Raw genomic sequence first — 15451 nt, forward strand, 5'->3', positions numbered from 1 at the left:
ACAACGATGTACATTCAGTAAAATACTAACATATTGAGAGGGTAGTAAGACCTGAAACAACTGAGGGAAATAATGCTTGTTGGGGTAGGTTCTAGTAACAATTCTATGTTGGACACAATAAGAGACAATGTTGATTTCTTCAACATGGACTGACAATGAAAAGACATACAATGTAATCAGATTGTTGTACATGTAGTTTTATAAACATATCTTGTAGTGAAATCATGTTGAGATGTTTTTATTTCATGGATGATAAGGTAACTAAATTTGATCAAAATCTTATTAATTTTGTCTTTGCTTGATAGATCAAAATAGACCTATATATATTCTATCATCATATACCTATCGCAAAGAGCAATATCTGGTTATTTGAATAGTAATTGATATGTCTGAAAGGCTATTTTGAGAAATTGATATTCAACTATGCATTTTCAATATTACGTTCTTACTAACATGACGAAATTCATCAAGAAACCAACTGAAACTTATGGTTCTCTGCAGAGATTTTACTGCCGCTTACCATAATATATGTCGCCCTGGCTTGAGCGAAAGGCTAAGGTGTCGATATTACTCGCGGTCAATAATGGCAAAAACAGTAATTGCATATATAAAGATTGTTACCTAACTCTTACCAACATAAAGTGTGTCCTTTTCTTATAATTATCTATTACTGTGTCCGTGTTGCCGTTACTGGCGTTAGTCAAGTGCCGTTATTCGTTTGGCGTCTTCAAACGAATTTTATGACGAGGCATACGAGTTTATCACGACAGTACACACGTACTATCAACTACTCTTGGTTGACATGGACGACCTCGAAAGAGCGCATTATTTTTTGTGTCATATGTTGACGGCTGAAATGTATGAAATATTCGTTTTACCTGAAAGCATGCCTTCGCTTCAGCTCTAACGCAGTGCGTGGCACCTATATTACACCAGTTGGCTGAGCTCCGTCTCTATTAATTATTTGTGGAAGTTGCGCAGACTGATCCTGAAACTAGCTCGACAGTGTCACTGCCCGGAGCTCGTATATTTTACACTGCCATCTACAGGACAAGTCGGGGACAAGCATTTTGCGTTCTAACTATTCTTTGAAAATGGCAGGCATTGTACGGAAATTGGTCCAAGCGACGGCTGCACCTAAAGCAATTGGACCTTACAGGTAAATTAAGACGCAATTATTTGTAATGTCATCACAATACAAGCAGACTGTTTCAAACACATATATTTGCAAACCCTTTTTTGCCAGGGCGAGTAACTCTAAATATATACACGTTGGCATACCACAAGTGGCAGTATTTCAACTTGCATCACATTTTTGTATTACTTATGTGAATGAGGAGCCAATATCTCCATTCACGTTATATATACTTAGAACTGACTGAAGTATGGTACAGCACATGGAGCATTTTTCTTATCCACCTCCACTCTCATTCCCTCTCACAAAGAGATCATAATGTAGATATATGGCCTTGTTATCTTTAAGTTGATTAATATTATATCATCCATCATTTTTTAAAAGATGAGTAGTGGAAAAAATATGTGTTTCTGAAAGATATTATTGCAACATAATACTCGTAATAATCTGTTTAAAACATGTCAAAAAATAATTCATTGAAATGCATTTTGGAAATAATTATTTCTAAAATGTATTTCACAGAATTATTTTTAAGGTGCTTGCTATTTTGTATAAATCATATGATATATGAACAAACAGATGGAAATAACTGATTATGTTTTACACAATGAAGTACAATAAATGCTATATCTACAATTTTAGCGATTATTAGTTATACACGTATAAGTTTACAAACAATTCACTTCTGAAGATGCATGCTGAGCGCGTGAACTGAAGCTTGGCATGAATGTTGCTACTAGTCATACTTATGATTGCAATAAAGATTCGTGAGATTCATTTAATACAGACACGTGAAGATTCCGGGGTAGAATAGGTCTTCAGCAACCCATGCTTGCCGTAAAAGGCGACTATGCTTGTCGTAAAGGGCGACTAACGGGATTGGGTGGTCAGGCTCTCTGACTTTGTTGATGCATGTCATCGATCTCAATTGCGTGGATCGATGCTCATGATATCAATCACTGGATTGTCTGGTCCAGACTCGATTATTTACAGACCGCCGTCATATAGCTGGAATATTGCTGAGTGCAGCGTTAAACAACAAACCAACCAAACAACTGACCAACAAATCATTTAATACATAAATGATGAGAGATAGAAATGTTCATTGCCACAATATTACATCTAATGGTTCATTCACTCAAGTCCAACAATCAGTCAAAAGAGATATATTTTTAAGTGCATATTCATGTCAACCTGCTGTGAATGTATGTGATGGCATTTCAGTCAGTTTGGCTATAGTTGCCAGATTGCAGGATTAATGATGATTTCTGATGGAGTCAACTTGACGTCCCCGCATGATAAGAACAGGAGGCATAGTTAATGTTAAAAGTATATGGTTGAAGTGTATTTTATAAAATATATCGTATATACTTACATACATACAAACATCCATCATTATTCTTTCTTTACGTATTCAACCTATTTTTCATTGCATTCATGTGTATGCATGTGTCACAACTGCTGTGAGACAGAAATAAGTCATTCATATGATGTAGATGAGCGAGGAGGAAGAATCTTTAATAGTTCAAAATCATCTTGTTTTGCATAATTTTGCAAGAAGATGGAAGCTTTAGATGTTGGCATTTAACATGATTACCGAGAAATATTTGGATGTATGCTTACAACGTAGTTTTGAAATATAATTCCAGTCAGGCGGTGATAGCAGATAAAACGATGTACATCTCGGGTCAGATTGGGTTTGTGCCCTCGACAATGGAGATAGTGACTGGGGGAGCAGCAGCAGAGACTGACCAGGTCAGTAGACCCTTGACCCTTGACCCCTGACCCCTGTTACCTGCACAGAAGTAGGTTGTATTCATGACCCTAGTAGCCTGCACTAGCCTGTCTACACAACCCCAGCAGGCAGTATTCATGACTCTAGTAGCCTGCACTAGCCAGTCTACACAACCCCAGCGGGCAGTATTCATGACTCTAGTAGCCTGCACTAGCCTGTCTACACAACCCCAGCAGGCAGTATTCATGACTCAAGTAGCCTGCACTAGCCTGTCTACACAACCCCAGCAGGCAGTATTCATGACTCTAGTAGCCTGCACTAGCCTGTATACACAACCCCAGTAGCCTGTATACACAACCCCAGTAGCTTGTCTACACAACGCCAGTAGGCTGTATTCATGACCCCAGTAGCCTGCACTAGCCTGTATACACAACCCCAGTAGCCTGTCTACACAATCCCAGTAGCCTGTCTACACAACCCCAGTAGCCAGTCTACACAACCCCAGTAGCCTGTATACACAACCCCAGTAGCCTGTCTAGACAACCCCAGTAGCCTGTATTCATGACCCTAGTAGCCTGCACTAGCCTCTATACACAACCCCAGTAGCCTGTCTACACAACCCCAGTAGCCAGTCTACACAACTCCAGTAGCCTGTATATACAACCTCAGTAGCCTGTCTACACAACCCCAGTAGCCTGTATATCCAACCCCGGTAGTCTGTCTTCACAACCCCAGTTGCCTGTCTACACAACCCCAGTAGCCTGTCTACACAACTCCAGTAGCCTGTATACACAACCACAGTAGCCTGTCTACACAACTCCAGTAGCCTATATACACAACCACAGTAGCCTGTCTACACAACTCCAGTAGCCTATATACACAACCACAGTAGGCTGTCTAAACATCCTCAGGAGCCAGTCTACACAACCCCAGTAGCCTGTCTACACAGCCCCAGTAGCCAGTCTACACAACCCCAGTTGCCTGTCTACACAACCCAAGTTCCCTGTCTACACAAACCCAGAAGCCAGTCTACACAACCCCAGTAGCCTATTTACACAAGCCCAGTAGCCTGTCTACACAAACCCAGTAGCCAGTCTACACAAGCCCAGTAGCCTATCTACACAAGCCCAGTAGCCTGTCTACACAAACCCAGTAGCCTGTCTACACAACCCCAGTAGCTAGTCTACACAACCCCAGTAGCCTATCTACACAAACCCAGTAGCCAGTCTACACAAGCCCAGTAGCCTGTCTACACAACCCCTGTAGCCTATCTACACAAACCCAGTAGCATGCACTATCCATTACCAATGAAGCAGTGTAGTGTACATTGGAACACCTTTTAGTTCTGAGGATGTAGATATACTGAAGGTTATTTTAGGTTATTTTAGACTTTGACATCATGTTACTAAAACCAGGATATTAGCAGTATTGGAAAATAATGGTCCTGTTGCTAGTGTTAGATTCCCCCCATTTCCCCCTCACTGATGAGAGGTATGACTGAAACATTTTTCTCAGATAGAACTAATGTGAATATTACGTGCCTGAGATCAGATGTCTGACGTCTCACCGGGCTGTGACCGCAGGCAGATCTCTGAACAATTCACTGAGTTTTTGATTCGAGAGTCCTTGCTTTTGCATAATGGCCTTGCCAAAAGTCATAATTTATTTTATTGCACTGAAATTCATTTATAAAGTACTTCTTTTCACCTTTTCGTCCCTTGTATCGAGCATTTGAATTAGATCTTCGCAAGACAGTAGTACAAAACCTGTATTCGCATGGCATGTTGTTTTCTGGCAGACTTAGTCAGGTGATTTGATGAGTCAATATTTGATGTCGATGCAGTCATGTGATTTGGCCAAACCTTTTCAAGTACTTTTTCTCTTGTCAGGTCAGCATTGATATATACTTGTTTTCCCGTGATATAAATGGAGTTATCAATGAAGTTTAAAGATTCTTACGAGGGGCATTACAATTGTATGTTAAAGATTTGAATGACGTTATTTAATTTAGTTTTGCAATTTGTTATGAAGGCCCTGAAGAACATGGGTGCCATATTGGAGGAGGGCGGTTCCAGCTACAACGATGGTGAGTCCATAACTCTTACTTACACCGGGGACACGGGGAGCCCAGAGTAGCACAACAGTTCTAAAATAGTAAATTCTTTCTTGCAGCTTTAGAAACATTGGAAAAAATTTGTTACTTATTTCATATTTGTTTATGCTTTTAGTCTCAGTTATTTATGCAGAAAGGTTTTGAATAGTGACGTTGACAGTTGCTTTTGTGAAGTGGATGTTGTGTTAACATTTTAAACTGGTGACTACGTATCCAGGTGAGCTACAGTGCCATGGCTATATTTCTATTTCTTCTATACCTTTATATCAGGGGGCTATGTGTTAGTCTAGTGTATAGCTTTTAATTTTGAGGGGCGGTAGGGTAGCCTAGTGGTTAAAGCGTTCGTTTGTCACGCCGAAGACCCGGGTTCGATGCCCGACAGGGGTACAATGTGTGAAGCCCATTTCTGGAGTTCCCTGCCGTGATATTGCTGGAATATTGCTAAACGTGGTGTAACACCATACTCACTCACTAACTCACTTCACATGTTGAAGTCTCACAAAGTCTCGTTTATCGTGTGTTAAGGTATGTATGTTCTCACTCATTGGTCATGTGTAAAAGTATTGACTCGTCAGGATTATTCATATTTGCTGTGCCTTCTATAGATAAGGCTTAGCAGTGAGTAGTTATGCCACTTTTAGCAATATTCCAGAAATATCACGGCGGGGGACACCAGAAATGGGCTTCACACATTGTATAAATGTTGGGAATCGAACCCGGGTCTCCAGCATGACAAGCAAACACTTTAGGCACTAGGCTATACCGCCATGCCCTGTAGCAGTGTTTGTCCTTAATTGAATGTCCTTTAGCGTCACTTAAAATCAATTTGAAGGTTAGGAATTACACAACAAACATCAGCGAGTAGGGCCAACAGTTGATATGTTTTGTCAGTTCTCAGAATATGATGGTGTGAATGTGATGCTACATGCCAAACAAAGTCAGATGTTACAATCCGGACTTGTAATCTGTGCTTGGGAACCACTGATGATGGGCGAGTGATATTCTCTCTGTCAGATGTGGTGTTTGTGGATTGTATTGAGTGTTGTTGTCTGTGATGCTTTTGATAGTAGGCTTAATTCCGATGGTTTCTGTGATTGTAGGGTTAATTCAAATTGTTGCTGAGACAATAGGGTTAATTCAGATAGTTGCAGAGACTGTAGGGTTAATCAATATTGTTGCTGTGACAGTAGGGTTAATTCATATTGTTGCTGTGACAGTAGGGTTAATTCAGATAGTTGCAGAGACAGTAGGGTTAATTCAAATTGTTGCTGAGACAATAGGGTTAATTCAAATTGTTGCTGAGACAATAGGGTTAATTCAAATTGTTGCTGTGACAGTAAGGTTAATTCAGATAGTTGCAGGGACAATAGACTAACTTCATATTCTTGCTGTTACAGTGGTGAAGACAACAGTCCTCCTGAAGGATATCAACGACTATGCTGCTGTCAATGAAGTCTATGCCAAATGTAAGTCCAATAAAACATCATCTTCCTGTGATCCTGACATTTTGTGAATTCTGCAAATGAGTGAAAGGTGAGTTCAGTGTGACCATGTGTATGGGCGGCCATTTGGTTAAAACCTACAAAGTTGAAATAAAGGACAAGCCGATTAAACGCAGAATGTTTTACAAATTGCAGCGCCATCTGGCATTCTGTATTGTCAACATTCTCCTGTAGCAGTGTAGTGTCCTCTTTGTGCACTGATTGTCTTCAGTACACATTGTTCTTTCTTTACATATGATGTCTTTTGTATGCAAGTTGTTCATTGGTATTGTTTTGTATTTTGAATTCATTATTCTGTATGTAAATAATGACCTTTATTTGTAACATTCATTCTGTATTCGTAACATGAGACTATTATTGCGTACTTTTGTCCTTTGTTTCAACTTTGTATTTTTTGACCAAATGGCCGCTCATACATGTTTGTTAGATTATCTCCGCATGATGTGTCTACATGCTGTAGGTCACACCACAAACTTACCAGTGAATATCCAGGTTAGAATAGGTCTTCAGCAGCCCATGCTTGTCGTAATTGTGTGGTCAGGTTCGCTGACTTGTTTCATACATGTCAACGTATCCCAATTATGTAGATGGATGTCAATCACTGGATTGTCGGGTCCAGACTTGTGTATTTACAGACCTCTGTCATACAGCTGGAATATTGCTGAGTGCGGCATTAAAAGACAAAAAAATAAATCAACAAAAGCTATTTGTAAAACCCTTAAATAATAGTTGTCATATGTCAATTTGTTTAGTGTTTTTGTTGATCAATTTCGTTTTTGTTTTTTAATTTAGATTTCTTTATCAATCCTATTGCAGATTTTTCCAACAACAAGCCAGCAAGGGCTGCCTTCCAAGTAGCTGCTTTACCCAGGGTATGTTCTGGAATTTCTTTATCTCATTCGCTTTATCCTCATCTGGGAAACCCGTGAAGATTCCGGGGTGGAACAGGCAACCCATGCTTGCCGTAAAAGGTGACTATGCTTGTCGTAAAAGTCGGCTAACGGGATCGGGTGTTCAGGCTCGCTGACTTGGTTGATGCATGTCATCGATCCCAATTGTGTGGATCGATGCTCATGACATTTATCACTGGATTGTCTTGTCCAGATTTATTTACAGACTGCCGTCATATAGCTGGAATATTGCTGAGTGCGGCGTTAAACAACAAACCAACCAACTAACCTCATCTGGGAGGGTTAAGTCTTCAATGGAGGGGCGGTCGGGTAGCTTAGTGGTTAAAGCGTTCGCTCATCACACTAAAGACCCAGGTTCGAATCCCCACATGAAGCCCATTTCTGGAGTCCCCTGCCATATATTGATGGAATATTGCTAAAAGCGGCATAAAATCATGCTCACTCACTCTTATACAAATATGACTAAATAATCCAGGGTATAGAGGTAATGAAAGGAGACACATATTGAAAGAAATGTAGCCATAGCCAGTAACTGGGAGGTCCCATTAATAGGAATTGACCTCGGACGCTTATCAAGATGTCACCATGATATAAAACGAAATTTGGGTAGATGCATATCTAGGTCACTTCACAATGGGTTTGACAGTAACCATTTTGACCTTTAGCATGTCCCTTGTCCCGTGATGTGTTTGTTTGTTTGTTTTTTAAAGCCGCACTCAGCAATATTCCGGCGGTCTGTAAATAATCCAGTGGTTGACATCATGAGCATTGTTCCATGCAACTGGGTTATGATGACATGCATCAACCAAGTCAGCGAGTCTGACCTCCTCGTCCCGTTAGTTACCTTTTACGACAAGCATAGTTGCCTTTTACGGCAAGTGTGGGTTGCTGAAGACCTTTTCTACCCCGGACCTTCTCGGGTCCCCTTGTCCTGTGAGTGGAGGACCCATAACAATGTGCAGTCTGGATGATGCCATTGTACCCAGGTGACTAACAGCATTATTTCAGGAAACTGATCTCAAGGTTCATCTTCTTTATTCATAAGCTTTGCACGAAGTAGAAGAACTTACACCACATTGGTAATGTTGAGAATGACCCACATTCTGACTTGTGTTGCAGGGTGCACTGGTTGAGATCGAGGCCATCGCCGTTGTGGGCAACATTTTAGATGCTCAGTGACTAGGCTCCAGTGCCAGACTGTGACTGTCATCCTGACTAACCTACCAGCCAATAGTCTCCACTCACAGTCATGTGGTCATCTGTCTGGTCACAAGAGAGAAGACTAAATACAAATTCCATAATTTGACATTATAATACAGAGCTGCAGATAAGCTGCGTATCTGCGTAAAATACGCATCAGAAATATGCAGTAAAATAAAATCCAAGCATATCAATTACGCAATGAACATTACAGATACGCTACAAAAATAAAACTTATGCATATCATCAAAATATTGTGAAGTAACCCTGTGTATTCGATAAGCAAATCAGCAACTTATTTTGAAATTATAAACGGGCTTTCTGTCAACCTTGCCAAACTCCACGATGACAGTTACATCGTGATCATTTGCCATCACACTTTCTTGTGAAGTACTGGGTATTTTTGAGTCCTATAAAGCTCTCAAACCCACATGACACCAGTTTGCAGGGACTAGATGAATAGTGTTTTTAAATGTTTAACTTAAGTACCCACAAATGTAAAAACTAGTGGGTAACAGAAATTTGAATACCCAGATAGAATTACTGATACCCAGTGATTTTAAAATGCATGGGTAAAATACCCACAACACCAAAAGCTTATCTGGAGCTCTGTTAATACAAATTCCATAATACGACATTATAATATAAATCTGTGATCCAATGTTTGTTAATTCTTCTCATTTGGTTATAATTAATGTTTGAATTTAATTCATCAATCCTCTTGGGGACCAGAATTTAGGTTAGTTCGGTCCCAAATGACCTATACTTGATTGGAGTGACTCATTGATTTGGTACAGACTTGAGTTTTAGAGGCAGCTGTTGTATAGCTTGAATATTGCAGAGACCATCAACAAACACTTATGCATTAATACCAGAATATATTACGCTACCAGTGCTCAATTAAGACTGAAGAGATTTTGCTTGAATGTATGCAATATTAGCCAAATAGCCAGCATATCTTACTGAACGTCCTCCCATACTTGTGGGTGTCCCTACGGTGCTAACTGACTCTGATTTGTTCCACCCGAGGTTTTCTTCCAACTTTTATTTGACAACTCCATGATATACCATATCATCGTTAACAAATTTTATTCTATTTGGTATGCTCGGGCTTGCTGAAATCCCAACTTGTCACAAGACAGTTAACTAATGAAGTGAAGGATCTGGCATTCACTACGAGATGGCTCAAGTACCTGTAGGATGATCTTTTCCACGATGAGGTTCAACTGTCAAGTACCAGTTTCCAGTGTCAATATGGTGGCAAGTTTTGTATGACTATTTTACTGGTGGTTTGTTTAAAAGACGTATGAACACCTTCACATTGTTATGAATCCTGTTTGATAGATTTATATTTTTAGAGGTATTTAATTTGAAATGTGTGTTGTGATTCTGGACATTATTGTTGTATTGGAGGTTGTAAAGATACTTTCCCAGAAAAGTAGTTTCAGCATTGTAGAACATTCAGATGTATGCCTGTCACAGAGGGTTCTTGTGTATGCAGCAGAGTTTTTGTGCATCAGGTACTATGCACATTGGAATGTCCTCATTATTCATGTAATATAAATCCAAACCTGATATTAGGGTTCATGCACCTCGCTGAAGTTTGATCAGATCTTGGAGTTTGTGAAAGGCCAAAATCACTAGTCAATGGTTTGTTTGTTGAAGGCCAGTATCAGTTGTTATGATTTGTGTGTTAGACTACTTACATTATTCTGGGGGTTCTTGTTTTTATGGAAATTATTTTCGATCGGTATTATTTATGAAAAGATTTTCTTTGTGTCATATTATAATGGAAAGGAATTCGATACAATCAGTATTAATTTCGGAGGCCGGTGGCAATGTTTAAGAATACTCCATGGGATCTTATCTCAATAATCAGTGCTGGCAGCTGTTGTTTACTAGGTGGAGGTTGCACAATAAACAGATTTACTTAAGCATGTCGTTGTTGTTTGTTGCAAAATGTAATGATTCCCTGTATAGCCCCTGTAGAGATTCTGGAGAGGGTACTGAAGTGTCCTTGATGCTGAAGTTCATCAGTGTGGTACTGAGGTACATTGATGCTGAAGTTCATCAGTGTGATCCTGAGGTACATTGATGCTGAAGTATATAAGTAGGGTACTGAGGTATCCTTGATGCTGAAGTACATCAGTGTGGTCCTGAGGTATCCTTGATGCTGAAGTATGTCAGTAGGGTACTGAGGTATCCCTTGATGCTGAAGTACATCAGTGTGGTTCTGAGGTATCTTTGATGCTGAAGTATGTCAGTGTGGTACTGTGGTATCCTTGATGCTGAAGTACATCAGTGTGGTTCTGAGGTATCCTTGATGCTGAAGTACATCGTGTGGTTCTGAGGTATCCTTGATGCTGAAGTACATCAGTGTGGTACTGAGGTATCCTTGATGCTGAAGTATGTCAGTGTGGTACTGAGGTATCCTTGATGCTGAAGTATGTCAGTGTGGTACTGAGGTATCCTTGATGCTGGAGTACATCAGTGTGGTCCTGAGGTATCCTTGATGCTGAAGTATGTCAATGTGGTCCTGAGGTATCCTTGATGCTGGAGTACATCAGTGTGGTACTGAGGTATCCATGATGCTGAAGTATGTCAGTGTGGTACTGAGGTATCCTTGATGCTGAAGTATATAAGTAGGGTATTGAGGTATCTTTGATGCTGAAGTACATCAACTTGGTCCTGAGGTATGCTTGATGCTGAAGTATGTCAGTGTGGTACTGAGGTATCCCTGATGCTGAAGTATATAAGTAGGGTACTGAGGTATCCTTGATGCTGAAGTATATCAGTGTGGTCCTGGGGTATCCTTGATGCTGAAGAATGTTATTGTGGTCATGAGGTATCCTTGATGCTGAAGTATATAAGTAGGGTACTGAGGTATCCTTGATGCTGAAGTACATCAGTGTGGTACTGAGGTATCCTTGATGCTGAAGTATATCAGTGTGGTACTGAGGTATCTTTGATGCTGAAGTACATCAGTGTGGTACTGAGGTATCCTTGATGCTGAAGTACATCAGTGTAGTACTGGGGTATCCTTGGTGCAGAAGTACATCAGTGTAGTACTGGGGTATCCTTGATGCTGAAGTACATCAGTGTAGTACTGGGGTATCCTTGGTGCTGAAGTTCATCTTTGTGGTACAGATGTACACTGATGTTGAAGTTCGATCATCAGGCTCGCTGACTTGATTAATGCATGTTTTGTTTGTTTGTTGTTTGTGTGTTCTTTAATGCCGTACCCAGCAGTATTCCAGCTATATGGAGGCGGTTTGTAAATATTCAAGTCTGGACCAGACATATCAGTGATTGACATCACGAGCATCGATCCACGCAGTAGGGATGCGATGACACCCTTCAACCAAGTCAGCGAGCCTGACCATCCGATCCCGTTAGTCGCCTCTTCCGGCAAGCATGGGTTGATTTATGCATGTCGTTGTATCCCAGTTGCATAAATCGATACTCATGATGTCAACCAGTGGATTGTCTGCTTCAGACTCGATTATTTAAAGACCGCCATCATACAGCTGGAATATTGCTGAGTGTGGCGTTAAACAACCAACAAACAAACTAAACAAATAAACAAACCTTGATGCTGAAGTTCATCTGTGTGGTACTGAGGTGTCCTTGATGCTGAAGTATATAATTGTTACTATGGTACGTGTACATTCTACATGTCAAGGGGGCACGGGTGGCCCAGTCGTCTAAGGCGCCGCGATTCGCTAGCTGTGCAGAGTTGCGGCCCTTGGGCACGCCAGAAACCTACGATTGTGGGTTGGAATCCCGGTTCGCCCCAATTATGTTTCTAGATTTGTCAGCACCATACCCATGCTCATGGGTTTCACCGAAGTGGTAAACGTCTGAGACCTGCATCACTTCGGGCTTTCCTCCCACTTTAAGCTGACACACCGTGATATAACTGGAATACTGTTAAAAGCGGCGTTAAACCCAACTCACTCACTCACTCTACATGTCCTAGTGGTTAGCTGACACTTAATAGATCTAAACCCTATACCTACTTTAAATGTGATCACTACAGTACAGGAATTAATTTAACAACGAAACTAGCTTCAGAAGGAATAAAATTGTTTTCACTCACATATACATTTTGATCGTTAGACACACTGGACAGTGATAAGTAGGTCGAGTGTCGCACACTCAGGCCAGCTACCGGGCTATAAATGATATCCAGACTATTCCGTCCGATAATATTGATTTATTACCACTTTAGGTTGTGGGACATGAATGGCGGTAATGAAGCCAATTGGGATGTCCACGCCTTGACTCGGTCGCTGATCAGCAGAGGAAGCGAGAATCATGGAACGTTTTCTCCATTATGATACAGGCAATTTGTCTGACATTTGTCACTTCTGTTTGGTAAGGCGCCGCGATTTGCTGTGCAGAGTTGCGTCCCTTGGGCGCACCAGAAACCTATGATTGTGGGTTCGAATCCCGGTTCGCCCCGATTATGTTTCTAGGTTTGTCAGCACCATACCCGTGCTTGTGGGTTTCACCGAAGTGGTAAACGTCGGAGACCTGCATCACTTCGGGCTTTCCTCCCACATTAAGCTGACACGCCGTGATATAACTGTTAAATAAATGGAATACTGTTAAAATCGGCGTTAAACCCAACTCACTCACTCTGTTTGGTACTATTATTGATTTGTAAACGACACACGACTAAATAGTTCAGGTTCTAACTGAATGAAGCGGCCGGTATATATCTTAGAGCCGTTGCAGCTTAAACAACTAATCTAACCGCAAAATGCAAATACGCTCTTATGCATAATTACCTTTGTTTCACTGCTGTTGACATGTTTTAAGGATAGTCAGACTCATAGCGGTAAGAACCAGGTCACTGGGAGTAAGACAACAGATACATTGTAGAGTATAGTACTGGGTCATAATGTCGGAAGAGGCGACTATGCTTGTCGTAAGACGCGACTAACGGGATCGGGTGGTCAGGCTCGCTGACTTGGTTGATGCATGTCATCGTATCCTAATTGCGTGGATCGATGTTCATGATGTCAATCACTGGATTGTCTGGTCCAGACTCGATTATTTACAGACCAACGTCATATAGGTGGAATATTGCTGAGTGCGGCGTTAAACAACAAACAAACTTGGTCATAAACGTTACGACTGATGTCTCCCATGCACTCAACAGACGCAAAAGTGTGCCCAGACAAGGTCCGATGGGGTGTAGTCATGACAACCTGTCAAGTTAGCGTTCCTGTAAGATCTGTCACTCGTTCACAAGAAAGAGAATGAGACGGGGATCTCTGTTCCGCTTCAATAGAACGATGGATTATTTTATCCAGATTCCCATTGTGGTGTGTGCAATACCAGTGTAGCTGCCAATGTAACTTGCTGCTGGACTGAATAAAAATGTTTGTGAGGAAAACACTTTTTTTTAATGCTCTCTCTGGTGTCCCCCGCCGTGATGTTGCTGGAATGTTGCTAAAAGCGGCGTAAAACTATACTCACTCACTCACTCTCTGTCTCTCTCTGTTTCTGTGTCTCTCCCTGTCTCTTTCTCTCTCGCGTACACACACAAACACACATACACACAAACACACACATTCACACATATATATTCATGACACGTGTCAGGACGTGGATACTGTTTCGTGGAAGAAGATAGAGTGACGTCCATTGCCTGGTGATATAATCCATTGTGTGGCCACTCTTTGATAACATGGTGAGCCCTGTGCCTGGTTGCCAAGAACGTCTGTTGATGTTGATGTCGCGGAGGAATGACGCCACCTGGAGACCGTCCACTTCCATATGCATTTAGACGAGGACATGTTAGATGGAGAGTCCCGGGCGACAATACACTCACACGCCCCACGCAATATTCTTATGTCATAAGTACTGGTTAGTCAACCTGGAGGTGAGCCTAAATGGGTATTAATTTAAAACATTGCACTTCTATAGCGACGTGCATCTGCACCCATGTGTGTGTCTGCGTCTATGTGTGTGTATCTGTGTGTGGCTGCTTGTACTAGTCTTCACTGATATAAGCCTGGTTCCCTGGGTATGCTGCGCTGGCGCTACACTGAACAGTGTAGCGCCAGCGCAGCATACCCAGGGAACCAGGCTGCTTTTCATGGTGCCCACCGAGATACCACTATGACTACCATACACCGAGCTGACCAGTCCTTGTTTAGTTCCCATCATGGCGAGCGCCAGTCAGGTTAATAACGAGTCCTACCTTTTAACATCTTTTGGTTGGTGAAACCACCGACCTTCCACTCTCCGGTAGACGCTCTATCAACTAGACGGGGGTGGTCTAGTCGATCTGGAAGTGATTCGGCACATGGCTTTGTTCGCGGTATTCACCATGTCTTAACACTAGTGATACTAATAGGCCTGTTAACTCCGTGTATTGTACAGACAAAACAGAACAACCCGCTTCTGTAAATCAGTAGTTGCTGTGCTACTCTGGATCAGTCGATGCTTGTATGCTCTCAAAAATAAACCCGCGAAGGTGGTAGTAAAACTCTGCACCATGTTCATTTTTGCTGAACACAAAACGGTTTTATTGTCTTTGATCCAGTGTATATCGATGACTTTAGATCGTTGCGTGATTCGTTCTTTTGTGAACCTGAAAACATGTTTTCTCATGTAATTTCTCAAGGAATTTGTGTCTTGGACAAGTTTATGACACGTCGTTGTCGCAAATTATTTCAGATTGATTAAAATCGTCAATCCAAGATTAGAAAATAATGCGAGAAATATTGGTGGACAAAAGTATCAGTGGCAAGGCATTTCAACGTGGCTCAGACTTTGGGAACATGACACCATCAGAGATCATCCGAGATCAGGGAACTCATCATCATATCACAGAGGTCC

The 15451-nt window shown here is 41.3% G+C and overlaps 1 protein-coding gene across 1 annotated transcript; it reads left to right on the forward strand.

Moving 5' to 3' along the window:
* The first annotated feature begins 1036 nt into the window (after positions 1–1036).
* On the forward strand, positions 1037–8653 carry LOC139478848 (2-iminobutanoate/2-iminopropanoate deaminase-like). The gene is made up of 6 exons (XM_071261512.1): positions 1037–1159; positions 2785–2890; positions 4902–4956; positions 6381–6449; positions 7302–7357; positions 8516–8653. The coding sequence occupies exons 1-6, from the start codon at positions 1095–1097 to the stop codon at positions 8573–8575; spliced, it is 411 nt and encodes a 136-aa protein (XP_071117613.1). The 5' UTR covers positions 1037–1094; the 3' UTR covers positions 8576–8653.
* Positions 8654–15451: the final 6798 nt, after the last annotated feature.

Source organism: Haliotis cracherodii, unplaced genomic scaffold, assembly GCF_022045235.1.
Source record: "Haliotis cracherodii isolate W230 unplaced genomic scaffold, xgHalCrac1.p SCAF_4, whole genome shotgun sequence".
Taxonomy (NCBI): Eukaryota; Metazoa; Mollusca; class Gastropoda; order Lepetellida; family Haliotidae; genus Haliotis; species Haliotis cracherodii.